This window comes from Liolophura sinensis, chromosome 3, assembly GCF_032854445.1.
Source record: "Liolophura sinensis isolate JHLJ2023 chromosome 3, CUHK_Ljap_v2, whole genome shotgun sequence".
Lineage (NCBI taxonomy): Eukaryota > Metazoa > Mollusca > Polyplacophora > Chitonida > Chitonidae > Liolophura > Liolophura sinensis.
This window is the reverse complement of record NC_088297.1, coordinates 25,325,176-25,342,214: the sequence shown is the minus strand read 5'-3', so window position 1 is coordinate 25,342,214 and position 17,039 is coordinate 25,325,176. Positions and strand designations below refer to the sequence as shown.

General features: G+C 39.4%; 2 protein-coding genes across 4 annotated transcripts in view; one reads left to right on the top strand and one right to left on the bottom strand.

The window, feature by feature from the left end:
* LOC135463973 (V-type proton ATPase subunit H-like) overlaps nucleotides 1-1,579 on the bottom strand; it is a 28,941-nt gene extending 27,362 nt beyond the window's left edge. Inside the window, exons 1-2 of the mRNA XM_064741445.1 lie at nucleotides 1,428-1,579; nucleotides 498-579 (exon numbers count right to left, since the gene is read on the bottom strand). Coding sequence (XP_064597515.1) covers nucleotides 498-579; nucleotides 1,428-1,485 — 140 coding nt within the window. The 5' untranslated portion in view covers nucleotides 1,486-1,579. The remainder of the gene's footprint in view (nucleotides 1-497; nucleotides 580-1,427) is intronic.
* LOC135463971 (solute carrier family 25 member 32-like) overlaps nucleotides 1-17,039 on the top strand; it is a 31,425-nt gene that overhangs the window by 1,679 nt on the left and 12,707 nt on the right. For 2 of the 3 annotated variants that reach the window (XM_064741441.1, XM_064741440.1), the window contains exons 2-7: nucleotides 1,770-2,118; nucleotides 6,043-6,196; nucleotides 8,804-8,892; nucleotides 10,212-10,381; nucleotides 12,958-13,071; nucleotides 15,099-15,244. In XM_064741441.1, the coding sequence (XP_064597511.1) occupies nucleotides 1,965-2,118; nucleotides 6,043-6,196; nucleotides 8,804-8,892; nucleotides 10,212-10,381; nucleotides 12,958-13,071; nucleotides 15,099-15,244 (827 nt within the window). In that variant the 5' untranslated portion in view covers nucleotides 1,770-1,964. The remainder of the gene's footprint in view (nucleotides 1-1,769; nucleotides 2,119-6,042; nucleotides 6,197-8,803; nucleotides 8,893-10,211; nucleotides 10,382-12,957; nucleotides 13,072-15,098; nucleotides 15,245-17,039) is intronic. The other variant, XM_064741442.1, reaches the window with a different exon arrangement.

The window sequence follows — 17,039 nt, the reverse complement described above, 5'->3', positions numbered from 1 at the left end:
TATTTAGTCTTTGTTTAATAATGTCATAAATGAGGATGTACCATAGGTTTGATGAATATTTTTGCACTAGAATTTGTTCTTTTCAGCTAACAAATGTATTAAACCTCAATTTGGGTCATATTTATATTTTTACCATGTTCATAAATATTATCATAATTTAGGTTAAATGCCTTTGTTTTGATATAAACAACAAATTTACATTCAAATCAATTCATTAGACAAGCATCCTTATCTAGAACATTATTATGCAACAACAATAAATACCAAAAGTTGGTCCCAAATATTCACCATACAAAAATATTTTCAAATACCCTTTTCTCTTGAAATAAAAATCCAAAAATATATTAAAGATCTTGTATGTAAATAAGTTTTGATGCTCTTTCATCTGATTTTGGCAACAGTTGTATGTTTTCTTCCCCCTTAAACTCAACTTATATATAGATATATGCATATATATGTACTGGAATAAAGAAGCATAGATAAATAAGCAGACTGACTGTAAATAGGACTGCCAGTTAACTCTGTTAGCCCGGACATCATTGGCTCTCTGCTGAAGTAAACTTGTCGCTACCTGAGCTCCTGTAACACAAATATATGAGAGCATACTTAAATTTATTTATTTATTTGATTGGTGTTTTACACCATACTCAAGAATATTTCACTTATATGACGGCGGCTAGCATTATGGTGGGTGGAAACCGGGCACAGCCCTGGGGAACCCACGACCATCTGCAGGTTGCTGACAGACCTTCTCACGTACGGCCGGAGAGGAAGCCAGCATGAGCTGGACTTGAACTCACAGCAAGCATACTTAAATGGGCCGTCAGAATAGAAATAAATTGTATGACGTCAGTTTAATCACTTGAGTCCCTGTGTGACAATTACATGTATGAGCAGGAATTACAGCTGAGCAGGAATTCACTTTCATGAAATTGTGTGTGAAAAACACATAATTAAGAAGTCATTACCGGTACATATGCTGGCAGAGTACACTTATTTTCTCAAGGAGTTTAATGAAATTGTAAGTTTCACACTGCTACGGTACCCCTACACTTTGTATGAAAAATTTGTTATGCATACTCGCATTAACAGAAACAGAAGTTTAGGTATGGATTTATGGGACCCTTGAAAACATAGAGATTGTATGAAATCCTGAAAATTTACAGCTATATGTACAATAGTTGAAGCTGCCACGAACCGATGGACACAGTTTTAGTCCATTCCATTCCTGTGTTGTCACATTAAGAACACGTGACCCATTTTTTCCAAACGATATAACGTCAGAGTCTACTGGAGAATAGAGAGAACAGTTTGAATCTTGGAGACACTGGTATTTGTACACAGACGGGGCCTCCTTTGCAAAGATTTGGCACCCCGTGTTACTGAAATACTTTCGTGTCACCACAGAAAATTTAAGTCTTTCTCACCTTTTTCCAAATCATCAATATTTGAAATGACGGCACCAAACCCAGAAAGCGTTGCCATGGTTGTTGTTGACTTGTTGTCGACTAGAAGACAGTAAATTTTTGACTAACACTTTTGTCAGAGATAAGCATGTCACTTCCAACTGCCGACATAGTAGATCATGTGATCAGCTGCAGACGATTTTGCAAGGAAAAACTAGTCAATCAACATAGTATGCGTAATTTTTGTCATCTATCAGAAACTGGAACAAATTGCAAGGTTTACTTTGTGGATTTCATCTTACAGCTTGACTCCATGACTAAAAAAGGTGAAAATTTTATGTTTTGGTTATTTCTATTTCACAGTATTTATCGACTAGTTTTGACTCCACCCACATGCTGAGGTACAACTTCCGTATGTGACGTCATGTAGCAATGGCTGTCAAAACAGAGATGGTCGCAAAAAGTTTTCAAATAAATCAACGTAGTTTAATAACAACTGACTCTCTGAGCTGACGACTGGTACAAGGGAATTCGATTTAATTCCCTCTGGCGATAAAGATGGATTCTCAAGGCGTGAAGTCCTTATCGGCGTCGGGATTTAGCAGTATTTTTCGTCACGTGCGCTTGGAACATTTGCTGGCAGGCGTGAGTGGAGGTGTAGTGTCCACACTTGTACTACATCCGCTAGACTTGGTCAAAATCAGATTTCAAGGTGATTTACGTTTGTGATATCAGTTTTTGTGTTATTTGAGATTAAATCTGTTTTGAACATAGTTAATGGTGAGATTTATATGGGTTAAGGAAGCTGTGTAAATATAATAAAGTGGTACGACTAGGCCTATACTTTTTTCGTTTATTCCCAGAAATTATTCTAACTAGCATGCTGAGTGTATTTTTGTGCGTCATGTAATGTTACACTGTTTTAGTTTAAAGCCTTAGGTCTTGCTTAAAGGAAGACACTTTCCTGTGACTTATGAAGGTTATAACTTATTTTGTCCTATGCTCTCTTGTTTGTCTTTTTTTTTTACAGTGTGTTACATAGCACAATTCTAGGGCTTGACTGAAAATAGTCTAGCCCTACCACATAACATCACTATGACTTAACCTTGCAGTAAGAGGGATCACACGAAAGCGCTTGGAGCGTTCCATAAAATTTATGCTCTGAATGTTTTTAAATGTATTTTAGTAAAACCCACATATTGTTTGGTCATTGGCTAATTCTGTAGGGCTGTGATTATGTATACTATCACAGCACTGTCTTGTCCACTATAGTTTCATTCTTGTGTGGGTTTACTAGTGATGATACATGGAAAAAACCCTAGCTGGAATTGATAGTTAAGACGACTGTGACTGCGAATAGACTTTTATTATTTGGTGCTATTATTTTATTTCAGTAGTATACTGAAGCCAGCAAGGGAAATAAAGAGGTGTTGAAGGCAAGCTTATGAAACAATGGAACAGGGCTGTGATAGTATACGTAATCACAGCCCTACAGAGCTATTCATTGGCCTACATTGTTAGTAAAAAACCTGAGGACAAATATCAAATCTCTGGCTTGACGTTTTCCTCCGCCGCCATGTTTGGCTTTGCTTTGACGCTGTTAGCCTACATCTACTCTAGGAAAACGTCAAATTCTAACCCACAGGAACAAGGATTTCTCACAGATGCCACAATTACCATAGCGGGTTTCTCTGTCCATAATGATTTTTCAGAGATTTTCAAGTAGCAGTAGTAGACTTTGGTGTGGAAGGGTTGGTGGGTAATGGGTTAGAATCCAAAGTAATAGTTTCAGTATTACAGAACATTATCTAAAATTCACCCAAAAACAGCATTTTCAGAGGCAAATAAATTAATACTTTTTGCATTGAAACTACAGTTTTCCCCGTAAGATATGTAGCCATAATTGGTTAATTTCATCAGAATACAGTCGCCACAACTACCCCCAACATGTAATTTTATTTGTGTAGAGATCGAATGTGAGAGGTAGAAATTTATAGTCACCGAATTATATCCGAAGATATGCTCTTATTGTGGGGTCTTAACCAGTTAAAGCTACCATCAGTAGTTTTCTCTCTGTTTTATAATAAATGGCATCACCGTATTTCAGAAATACAAATGTGAACCCATTCATTTAGCCTAGACTTAGGGGGTAAGTGGACAATAAAATGCTGTTTAACTACATGTACCTATGTAGTTAACTATTCAGACTGTTCTTCATCTCTCAACCTGCGGATGGTCGTAGGTTTCCCACCACCATAATGCTGGCCGCCGTCGTATAAGTGAAATATTCTTGAGTACGGTGTAAACCACCAGTCAAATAAATAAATCAAACTGTCCATGATTTCTTGATACAGGCAGTGTATCTTAATATACCAGCAAGGAAACCAGCATTGAATGGGTTATACATGTGCACTTGTTTATTCTTCAACATGTATGTACATGTAGCTGGTGCATACTTTGTTTGGGCCTTAATGTATTCACAGAATATATTTTAAAGTTTTTTTTTATCTGTATGCAAAGTCACAAAGGAACATTGGTATTAAATTTAATGCGGGTGTTATACGGTGTGTTTGCTCATTAATAGGTTTAGTGGACATGTTACAGCATGTGTGCTCTCATGATCTAAGGGGAGGATAACATGGGGAGATTAATTATTAAGTCTGTTATAAACTGTTACTTAAATTAATCTTCCGGCAGGCAACAGTGCATTACGTGGGGAAAATTAATGTTTTGGACATCAGGAAATCAGTGGAACTACATGTACTTTCATGTTGTATAAGTGACAAGTTGTAAGCCAATTTAAATAAAGACGGCTTGTTTTTTTTTTGTCACATTTAACATACTATGTTGATCACTGTGAGCTTGAATTCCACACATAATGCCTCTGTTTATAGAAAGGGGTACAAGAGAAATGTGAGGTCCAACCTCCACATATATGTGTATAATTAGCAGACATCATTATGCCCTACAGCTGAGTGTCCAATCACATGTGTACATCAGAACTGTGCAGCCATGTAAATGTACCCACAGTAACATAGTTTAAAGTTTTATGTTGTGCAGCTATTGTTATTATTCTTTTCAGAGCAATGTAAAATGCCACGCAGCATATTGTACTAGTAGAGTACATGTTAATGTAAATGATCTAAAACTTCACCCCCGAAAAGTGAGTTCTTAGAGACAAATATGTCATAAAACATATTTTTGGTGTTGAAACTTACATTTTTCCGCTAGGATATCATCCTAAAATCCCAACATTAACAAACTTACTAAAACATTGCTCTGCATACATGTACATGTATTTTAATGGACACTTTGTGTTAAAATTCTTAGTTATTTTTTAGAATTTTACAACACAGCAAAACTAGACAGGTCCATTTAATTCTTTTTATGTCAGAAATCTGACATGCCATTGTTGTGGTATTAAACATTAAGGGTATCTGACAGTTAACTAAATGTACATTGTTTATTTTTAGTGAGAGAAAAGTATAACATGAATATAAAGGAAGAAGAGGTGATGTTGTGATAATGTGGGAAATTAGCCATGTAGTGTAGACTTGTGTGTATGACAGGGTGTGTGTGTTGACATGTGCATGTGACTCTGTGTATAAAATGAATACCACAATTTTCCGGGTACTTGTGTGTCGCTGGGTTATCAAAAATACAGTGCCATATGATTAGAAACTGTGCCCGTATGTGTCTGACAGGTGTTATATTGTTTTACCCTTGTGTGAGTTAAAAGAGACATTTATCCTGGTGTTCTCTGGTTTATTTTTACACTATTTATTCTCTACACTACATAGCTCTATCAGAAGGTATGAAAACAGTGGTTGCAGAGTCTGTTGAAAAGGTTGAAGAATTATTTAGGGTACCCATAAACTGCTATCTACATGTATCATATGAACTCCCGGAGTGCGGCATGCCACATCATTTGTGCATAAAACTTTGTGAGGGCTTTCTTCTTGAGTACAGCTTAAAAACCCAAATAAATAAATATTTGTTAAATAGATGTCAAATAAACAAGTAGAAAGTGGTGCAGTATAATAAGCTAGAGGCAGATTTTCCTATCCTGACAGGCAGCACATCTAAGCTTTTTATTGCAGAACCTCAAACATATTCTCTGCTCTGGTTTCATTGGCATTGTATTGGACATCTGTGGTCTGCTCACTGTGTTGTCGCGCTGTAGAAGCTGAACCCAGTGGAGTGGTCAGCATCACAGAAATGATGTCATATGTGTATGACTTGTTATCGCTTGTTCTTTCTGGTATCATGTGACTTGTTTTTGATGAGTATAGTTATACATGTGTGAACTGTACATGACTCAGGAACATGAACACAGCTATACACAGCTTTTTACAGCACAGTGCAATGTGTATAGCACTACTGTAATTCTTCAATCTTTTTGCATGTTTGCAAAGTGTCTGTTCAAGCCTATTCTGAAGGCATTATCAATTGTGGACTGTTAAAATTATACTTTCTGTGAAGCCCTGAATTCGCCAATCCAGCTTTGTTATAATCAAATTACAAATGTGCATAAATTGCGCTGAAATTGGCTCTTTCATCCAGCAAAAAGGTTGAGGAATTATCATACATGTACATTTAGACCTATAGTTTTAACAGTGTATAATTGTTATTACAGTAAACGAAGGCCACACCAAGTCTCGTCCCCAGTATCGAGGAATTGTTCATGCGCTGCAGTCCATAAGTCGTCAGGACGGTATCTCCGGGCTGTATCGTGGGGTCACGCCCAATGTATGGGGTGCTGGGGCATCATGGGGACTCTACTTCTTCTTGTGAGTATATGATGTAATGTAGCTCTTAAGTCATGAGGTTTCCCAGGTACATGTAACTGAGGTGAGGTGCGGTAACATGTCCACATTAAAATAATCAGCTCTGGACTTGCGAGGTTACAGCTCTTGCTGTTTTGGCTGTGGCATTAAGTCAGGAGTTGGATGGCTGGAGAAGTGCACACTGGTAGATTAGTCTCTGTACGTGGAGAAGTGCACACTGGTAGATTAATCTCTGAACTTTGAGAAGTGCTCACTGGTAGATTAATCTCTGCATTTGGAGAAGGGCACACTGGTGGAAAAGTCTCTGTACTTTGAGAAGTGCATACTGGTAGATTAGTCTCTGAACTTTGAGAAGTGCTCACTGGTAGATTAGTCTCTGTACTTTGAGAAGTGCTCACTGGTAGATTAATCTCTGTACTTGGAGAAGTGCACACTGGTAGATTAGTCTCTTTACCTGGAGACGTGCACACTGGTAGATTAGTCTCTGTACTTGGAGAAGTGCACACTGGTAGATTAGTCCTTGAACTTTGAGAAGTGCTCACTGGTAGATTATTCTCTGTACTTGAAGAAGTGCACACTGGTAGATTAGTCTCTGTACCTGGAGACGTGCACACTGGTAGATTAGTCTCTGTACTTGGAGAAGTGCACACTGGTAGATTAGTCCTTGAACTTTGAGAAGTGCTCACTGGTAGATTAGTCTCTGTACTTGGAGAAGTGCACACTGGTAGATTAGTCTCTGTACCTTTGTTTCTACCAGCTAAGAGCCTGATTGCCGCTGCACATAATATTAAACTAATATAAATATTATTTTAGCACATTAATTTGCACTTTTGTGGGCAAGTTTTTAGGTCATTTAAAATACATTAATGTATTTTGATGAGGCTATTGAGAGATAGTAAACACTTGTACAGTGTAATAACTGTAGAGTGCACATGTGCAAGATTGAACTCTGTACTGTGTATTTGTTCCTTCAGCCCTGGCTGGCCAAGTGGTTTAAGTGTTACCCTTCGCACCAGTCGCTCCTAACAAAAAGCCACACGTAACTTAATAGCTCAGGGGGGTTGTTTGGTACACGTTCTGGTACATGATAAACTGCTCTGCCCAGTTTTCTTAATAGACAAGACTAGACAAAATACATGTATATATATGCATCCGTAACATATCCATAAGGATGAAGCCTATAACTTGTTATTTTTGTGAGATTGCAAAACTAAGATATTGCTGTTCAAAATAAGCAAAATCACACTCATTAAAACAATTGAAAGTGCCACCTTGATATCAGTTTCAGTCAGCCAGGTACAAGTTATTTCTATAACCATAGGATGCTGTTGATTCGGCTTACTTCAACCGAACCCTGTTTTGCCATTTACTTATATGTATGCGAGGTAAAGATTACCACGACATCATGTTTCCACTTGCTCTAACATGGCACATCCCATGGCCGCAGAGGAAGTCATGGTCAAATGTTGATCTGCAGAGTTATCAAGCACGTAACAAAACATGTCCGTGACTGTTTAGGTCTGTTGGTGCACCTCTTCCAAAATTTGTCGATTAAATTATTTATTGCCTTTCTTTTAAATGATATTTTCTTGCATACACCACTCCTGGGGTGGGTCACACCTAAGACTTGTACTTAGAGGAAGTTGTAGCTTCCTCGCTTGGCATTCAGCATTAAGGGGATAGTGCAGCGACTGGTTGACCCGTATCAGTATAATGGCTCAGGTGGGACGGCTTTCTTGCCTTCGATAAGTCGTCCCAGTGAAGCAGCACTAGATAAAAGAGCGGTGGAAATCCATCCTGCAACAAGGAGGCACATTAGACGTACATGCACCTTAAGGACTCCTTCGTTGTCATATGATTGAAAAACTGTTAAGTAGGACGTTAAATCCCAAGCACTCACTCATACACTCACTCTTTCATACACGTATCATACTGCATATATTGTTGAGTACAGCTCAACACACCGCAAACTGCATGTGTTGTTGAGTACAGCTTAACACACCTCATACTGCATGTGTTGTTCAGTACAGCTCAACACACCTCATACTGCATGTGTTGTTGAGTACAGCTCAACACACCTCATACTGCATGTGTTGTTGAGTACAGCTCAACACACCTCATACTGCATGTGTTGTTGAGTACAGCTCAACACACCTCATACTGCATGTGTTGTTGAGTACAGCTTAACACACCTCATACTGCATGTGTTGTTGAGTACAGCTCAACACACCTCATACTGCATGTGTTGTTGAGTACAGCTCAACACACCTCATACTGCATGTGTTGTTGAGTACAGCTCAACACACCTCATACTGCATGTGTTGTTGAGTACAGCTTAACACACCTCATACTGCATGTGTTGTTGAGTACAGCTCAACACACCCCATACTGCATATATTGTTGGGTACAGCTTAACACACCTCATACTGCATGTGTTGTTGGGTACAGTTTAACACCTCATACTGCATGTGTTGTTGAGTACAGCTTAACACACCTCATACTGAATGTGTTGTTGAGTACAGCTCAACACACCTCATACTGCATATATTGTTGGGTACAGCTTAACACACCAGTGTGATGATTTACATTTACCCATTTGCATGTTGACAGTTACAACGCCCTGAAGATGTGGATGCAGGACGGTAACTCCCAGAGAGCTCTGTCACCAGGACACCATCTGTTAGCAGCTTCAGAAGCAGGTCTGTACACCAATCACAGCCTTCATACTTGTCTTTTCACAAGCATTACAAAGCTGGCAGAGTTCAATTCTTGGTGGGGTCCAAAAGCTGTAGGATTTTCTCAAATCTTGGCCATTTACTTTTCACCATAACTCTACATAACGAAGAGTAAAAGGCGTAATTACTTCATCATGTACTGGTTAATCAAGCCACTGTATTACACTGACTGGATGAGGTACCATATATTAATTACAAGCGGGTGTTTACACTGATTGGATTAGGTGCCACGTATTAATTACAAGCCAGTGTTTACACTGATTGGATGAGGTGCCATGTATTAATTACAAGCCGGTGTTTACACTGATTGGATTAGGTGCCACGTATTAATTACAAGCCAGTGTTTACACTGATTGGATGAGGTGCCATGTATTAATTACAAGCCAGTGTTTACACTGATTGGATGAGGTGCCATGTATTAATTACAAGCCAGTGTTTACACTGATTGGATGAGGTGCCATGTATTAATTACAAGCCGGTGTTTACACTGACTGGATGAGGTGCCATGCATTAATTACAAGCCGGTGTTTACACTGACTGGATGAGGTGCCATGCATTAATTACAAGCTAGTGTTTACACTGACTGGATGAGGTGCCACGTATTGATTACAAGCCGGTGTTTACACTGACTGGATGAGGTGCCATGCATTAATTACAAGCCAGTGTTGACACTGATTGGATGAGGTGCCATGTATTAATTACAGGAAATTACAAAACTCCTCAAATTTTCCTCACACCATAATGCAGACCGTCGTCTTATAAGGGAAATATGCTTGAGTACGGTGTAAAACACCAATCAAATAAATAAATAAAGTGTATTGTGTATTAGAATCATTGTTAAAGGTAAATGTTAGGAATGATATGTCAAAAAGCACTGATCATGCTGGCTTCTTTCCGGGCGTACATGGGAAGGTCTTCCAGCAACCTGCAGTTGGCCATGGGTTTCCCCAGGCTCTGCCCGGTTTCCACCCACAATATTGCTGGCGGCCACCGTATAAGTGAAATATTCTTGAGTACGGTGTAAAACATCAGTCAAATAGCACTGAAGCACAATGATACAAAGGGGATGTTCCGTCACCGATGCTCTGTGTGCTAAATTCATGGCCAAATCTAAGGGTTTGTTTTTTGTTTTGTTTTTTCACATTTTTTCAACATTTTTCTGGTTGTTTCATGTTTTCATCAATGATTTTTCAGATGTTAAAGTTTGGGGGTCTAATAATATTTATTTTTCAATACTTCATATTGCATCATATTGTCTAATGTTTCAACTCCACTTTTTACAGGTCTCATAACATTGATTTTCACCAACCCAATCTGGGTCACAAAGACCCGCCTCTGTCTTCAGTACGAGGCATCAGCCAGCTCTTCAGTCGCTGCCCACAACACTTACAAGGGCATGCTGGACGCGCTTAAGAAAATCTACAAGTACGAAGGCTTAAGGGGCTGGTACAAGGTAGGCTGTAGTTTTGGTTTATTGGACCTACTTTCTCAGGTAGAACACCTACTTTCAGGTGTTCTAAACACCACGTTGCCCAGACTGCATTCTTTTTAGTACAGGTAATATATTTGGGTTCTCTCTTGTAGTCCTGACATGTTTCCGATATCACTGCACCACATTCGGCTGCCTTACATATTCGGTTTCTCTTTTAACAGAATGTTGTGCGTTTTATGTGCCGTGTACTCCTAAACATATGAATACTAACATGAAATTCTTGATTAAAGCATAGTAATTATACATGTGCAGTTGTTGTCACATAGTTCATGCTGCCTTTGTTATCCATGTAGAGAGGTATGTGATTGATGCTGTCTATGTAGTCCATGTAGACAGGTATGTAATTAATGCTGTCTGTGTAGTCCATGTAGACAGGTATGTAATTAATGCTGTCTGTGTAGTCCATGTGGACAGGTATGTAATTGATGCTGTCTATGTAGTCTGTGTGGACAGGTATGTGATTGATGCTGTCTATGTAGTCCATGTAGACAGGTATGTAATTGATGCTGTCTGTGTAGTCCATGTAGACAGGTATGTAAATGATGCTGTCTGTGTAGTCCATGTAGACAGGTATGTAATTAATGCTGTCTGTGTAGTCCATGTGGACAGGTATGTAATTGATGCTGTCTATGTAGTCTGTGTGGACAGGTATGTGATTGATGCTGTCTATGTAGTCCATGTAGACAGGTATGTAATTGATGCTGTCTGTGTAGTCCATGTAGACAGGTATGTAAATGATGCTGTCTGTGTAGTCCATGTAGACAGGTATGTAATTGATACTGTCTATGTAGTCCATGTAGACAGGTATGTAATTGATGCTGTCTGTGTAGTCTGTGTGGACAGGTATGTAAATGATGCTGTCTACGTAGTCCATGTAGACAGGTATGAAAATGATGCTGCCTGTGTAGTCCATGTAGACAGGTATGTAATTGATGCTGTCTGTGTAGTCCATGTAGACAGGTATGTAAATGATGCTGTCTATGTAGTCCATGTAGACAGGTATGTAAATGATGCTGTCTATGTAGTCCATGTAGACAGGTATGTGATTGATGCTGTCTTTGTTATTCATGTAGACAGGTATGTAATTGATGCTGTCTACGTAGTCCATGTAGACAGGTATGTAAATGATGCTGTCTATGTAGTCCATGTAGACAGGTATGTAAATGATGCTGTCTATGTAGTCCATGTAGACAGGTATATAAAAGAATGAAAGTGTTTTTCTTTGAATCAGTCTTATGATTATTCGTGAAATCTTGAAATTTGTTTACCTTTAATTCAGTTTGTGTCACAGTTCAGAAAAGGCAGCAGACTTTTTATTTGTTTTTGGTTTTGAAGGAACATATAAAGCCATGGTCATCAGTTTGAAAGGCAAAGGTCATCAAGTCTTTATCAACTCTACCCTTGTATTGGAGGAAATGAGAAACCCCATTTATCTTGTTTATAATCTGTTATCTTCAGGGGTTTTTACCAGGCATGTTTGGAATCTTGTATGGAGCACTTCAGTTCGTGGCTTATGTTTACAATCTCTTTGTTATCTTCAGGGGTTTTTACCAGGTTTGTTTGGAACCTCACATGGAGCACTTCAGTTCATGGCATATGTTAATAATCTCTTTGTTATCTTCAGGGGTTTTTACCGGGCGTGTTTGGAATCTTGTATGGAGCACTTCAGTTCGTGGCTTATGTTTATAATCTGTTTGTTATCTTCAGGGGTTTTTACCGGGTGTGTTTGGAACCTCACATGGAGCACTTCAGTTCATGGCATATGTTTATAATCTCTTTGTTATCTTCAGGGGTTTTTACCGGGCGTGTTTGGAATCTTGTATGGAGCACTTCAGTTCGTGGCATATGTTTACAATCTCTTTGTTATCTTCAGGGGTTTTTACCGGGTGTGTTTGGAACCTCGCATGGAACACTTCAGTTTGTGGCATATGTTTATAATCTGTTTGTTATCTCAAGGGGTTTTTACCAGGTGTGTTTGGAACCTCACATGGAGCACTTCAGTTCGTGGCATATGTTTACAATCTGTTTGTTATCTTCAGGGGTTTTTACCAGGTGTGTTTGGAACCTCACATGGAGCACTTCAGTTCATGGCATATGTTTATAATCTGTTTGTTATCTCCAGGGGTTTTTACCAGGTGTGTTTGGAATCTCACATGGAGCACTTCAGTTCATGGCATATGTTTATAATCTCTTTGTTATCTTCAGGGGTTTTTACCAGGTGTGTTTGGAATCTCTCATGGAGCGCTTCAGTTCGTGGCATATGTTTATAATCTGTTTGTTATCTTCAGGGGTTTTTACCGGGTGTGTTTGGAATCTCGCATGGAGCACTTCAGTTCGTGGCATATGTTTACAATCTGTTTGTTATCTCCAGGGTTTTTTACCGGGCGTGTTTGAAATCTCTCATGGAGCACTTCAGTTCGTGGCATATGTTTATAATCTGTTTGTTATCTTCAGGGTTTTTTACCGGGCGTGTTTGAAATCTCTCATGGAGCACTTCAGTTCGTGGCATATGTTTATAATCTGTTTGTTATCTTCAGGGATTTTTACCGGGCGTGTTTGGAATCTCGCATGGAGCGCTTCAGTTCATGGCATATGAAGAGATGAAAAATTCCTACAATAAGAGACTTAACAGACCAGTGGACCATAGACTGGTGAGTAAACCCCCCAGATGTGTGTAACCTGAGGGGAATTCATTATTCATAGGGGAATATTAGCCATAGACTGGTGAGTAAACCCCCCAGATGTGTGTAACCTGAGGGGAATTCATTATTCATAGGGGAATATTAGCCATAGACTGGTGAGTAAACCCCCCAGATGTGTGTAACCTGAGGGGAATTCATTATTCATAGGGGAATATTAGCCATAGACTGGTGAGTAAACCCCCCAGATGTGTGTAACCTGAGGGGAATTCATTATTCATAGGGGAATATTAGTCCCCTGCAGGGTACTAGGAGGGCTGTTGCCTTACAGTACTCCGTGGGACTAAGTCCTCTGCAGGGTACTAGAAGGGCTGTTGGCTTACAGTACTCCGTGGGACTGTCCTCTGCAGGGTACTAGAAGGACTGGTGGCTTACAGTACTCCGTGGGACTTAGTCCTCTGCAGGGTACTAGAAGGGCTGTTGGCTTACAGTACTCCTTGGGACTAAGTCCTCTGCAGGGTACTAGAAGGGCTGTTGGCTTACAGTACTCCATGGGACTTAGTCCTCTGCAGGGTACTAGAAGGGCTGTTGGCTTACAGTACTCCATGGGACTTAGTCCTCTGCAGGGTACCAGAAGGGCTGTTGGCTTACAGTACTCCGTGGGACTAAGTCCTCTGCAGGGTACTAGAAGGGCTGTTGGCTTACAGTAGTCCGTGGGACTTAGTCCTCTGCAGGGTACTAGAAGGGCTGTTGGCTTACAGTACTCCATGGGACTCAGTCCTCTGCAGGGTACTAGAAGGGCTGTTGGCTTACAGTACTCCATGGGACATAGTCCTCTGCAGGGTACTAGAAGGGCTGTTGGCTTACAATACTCCATGGGACTTAGTCCTCTGCAGGGTACTAGAAGGGCTGTTGGCTTACAGTACTCCATGGGACTAGGTCCTCTGCAAGTTCAGTGTATTGAATAAAGTCTTGGTAAACGACTTCGCCATGAAGCATTACAGATCAGATTTGAGTTTCGGCTGTTGGCTCCCAGTAATGTCTTTTTTCCTTCTGTTATGAACTTTGACAGGGCTGTTATTCTGATGGCCCAAACCAGTAGGGACCTGTATCGTGGAATGTTGTTGTTGTTTTTTTATTAATTAACCTGAAGGAATATTTGGTGGTGCGTTCAAGAATGATGTTGATTTAACTTCTTCCATTTGTCTTGAAAATACTGTATTTCTTGTAAAAATGCACTTTCAGAAGCACATAAAAGTTTTAAAATGAAACTTTTAAGTGAAACATTTACAAAGTTTTTTACCCTGATTCCTCAACTATTTCGCATATGAAAGAGCAGCTTTTAGTGCATTTTATGCACACTTATAAGTTGATTTTGGAGACAAAACTACATTGGTTGGATTGACCAATTTCAGGGCTCCACAAATAGTATAATTTATCAGTCTACAAAGAATAATGTATTCTGAGTATTATTTAATAAACACCCTGCAAACATGCAAAAAGATTGAAGAGTTACAGCAAGATATAAAACTTTTAAAAAACTTCTAATTCTTATATATTGAAGTTGTATGAATCAATCAGAATGTCACATGAAAAATGCTGACCTTTACAGGAAATACTGTATCACATGTCTATATATATATATATATATATATATATATATACATATACATGATTTCCTGATAACTTTGACAATGACTGACTCAGCCTTCACCTCACTCTTGTTTCTGGCATGTTCCAGGGGTCAGGAGAGTATATCCTGTCACATGTCTATATATGCATGATTTTCGCTCGGGAGGCCCAGCTTACTTGCCTTCGGTAAGCCGTCTCAGTGAAGCAGCACTAGATAAAAGAGCAGTGGAAATCCATGCTGCGATAAGGAGGCACATCACAGGCATTTTAAGGATTCCTTGGTCGTCATATGACTGAAAAATTGTTAAGTGCGACGTTGAACCCCAAGCACTCGCTCATTCACTCGTGATAACTTTGACAATAACTGACTCCGCCTTCACCTCACTCTTGTTTCTGGCATGTTCCAGGGGTCAGGAGAGTATATCCTATTTGCAGCATTGTCCAAAATGTTTGCTGCCGTGGCAACTTACCCATATCAAGTCGTGAGGTCACGCCTTCAGGACCAGCACCGAAGTTACAACGGTGTAGTAGACGTGTTAAAACAGACGTGGCGGTGAGTGTGTTGCTATGGTAACCTTTTATCTCTTCTCTCCAGGTACCGAGGATCGTAGTTTTTCTGACATTAAGTTTAAATTTGGGACATAAATTTTGGCAGAATTGGAAATCAGGCCATCTTATATCCAGTTTTCTCCTATTTTTCCTGTCTCTCCCATGTTAATTTTGTCAGAATAGGGTGTTTCAAAGGCACAGAGACACCCCCCTGGCTAAACCTTTGATTTGGGGTAGCCTGATTGGCGAAATCATGACTTTGCAATAGAAATTCTTATTTTAATTTCTAAAAGGACTATGTATTCATTTATTCATTTTATCAGGTTTTTTCGGTTATATTGCCCGATATCTTGTGGCCTACCAAGGGCTATGAAGTTCGAGCTAAAACCAAAGATTAAGACAAATGTCTTGCCATTCTTGAGAAACACTGTGATCCTTTGTCTTGAATCCCCATAAAGTCCCCTTCAGTGAGATCTTTGGTTGTAAAATAATTGTTAGTTCCATTTCAGAGAATTCAGAAGTTCATTAAAAATGTTACTCCGAGAATTTTCTTTTGGTGTAGGAACAGGGATTCACTCACTTTCAGTGTACATCTACACATTGGGTGATTCTATCGGTCAAATTGTCGACGGTTTTTTATGACAAGATCACGCGATTATCTGCATGGGTCATGTTTCTCAACTGTCTCAGAAGAAAAGGAACAGAGAATATGAAAACTTTCAAGATAATATTTCCTGCAGATCAGCTTTTGGAATTCACTCGAGATAGTTGAGATTGGAAAGTTACAACTTTGCATGATCCTGTCATACAGAGTAATGAAGACAAGTTCATATAAAAAAAGCAAAAGACCATCAGTGTGTTTGTAACACCCTCGTTCATCAGGCATGACGAGCGAGCTTTTAAACAAGCCAAGAAACACGTACACATAGTTCCTTTACCTTTTTGCGTATGAAAGAGCAAATGTTCATTTTCTGAAACAGACCAGAAGCTTTTGTAGTGGGCTTTATTTGGGCTGACTGTCCATATTGTTTTCCTTTATAGAGAAGATAAAGTCGGCCACTAAAGCTGAATTAATTAATATTCCACATATGTTCTAAAAATATGTAAGAAATTCTACACTGTGTATCAACAAAATAAACAGGAATCAATTGTCAGTGCCTAGCCACTCATTTGGGGACGCCCTTTTGCCATGTTGTAGCTATCTAGAGTGACGTCACAAACCTAGGAGCTCTCTCATACCATCCGTTTTAAACAATGTGACAATGAGAAAATATGAACAAAAATGGCTGATATCCAACCAAAGAGTATCAGCTCTGTTCCGTGTTCAAAGGGCCGATGTTTGTTTTAGTTTGGAGCTCGGTCAGGGAGATGTTCGTGGACACAAACGTCATGTTTTAGCAGTCCTGCTCGTCCTCGTCCTGCATGGGTGTAAGCATTTGGCCTAGCTGGCTGCACGGACTTTAGGGAATTTACCAAACATAGCAGAACCTTCTGATTGATAACGGACTCTTTCGTTTAGATTTTTAGAAGATATTTTCATAATAAATCAGACATTGCTAAGGAGAAATAATGCAAAGTCACAGTATTTTTCTGGCCAGCTTGCCCCTACAAGTTACTGCAATATCCTGCTCATCATGTGTGCATTGTGACACGGACAATTCCCTTCTCATAAATGTGTGGTCCAAAATGCATTAGTTTTAACACTTAAACTAACCACAAAATCCAATTTATTGCATCATAACTCTCTGTCTATCAATATAAGAAACCACACTGATAAACTGAGGGCCACCAGGTTTTTT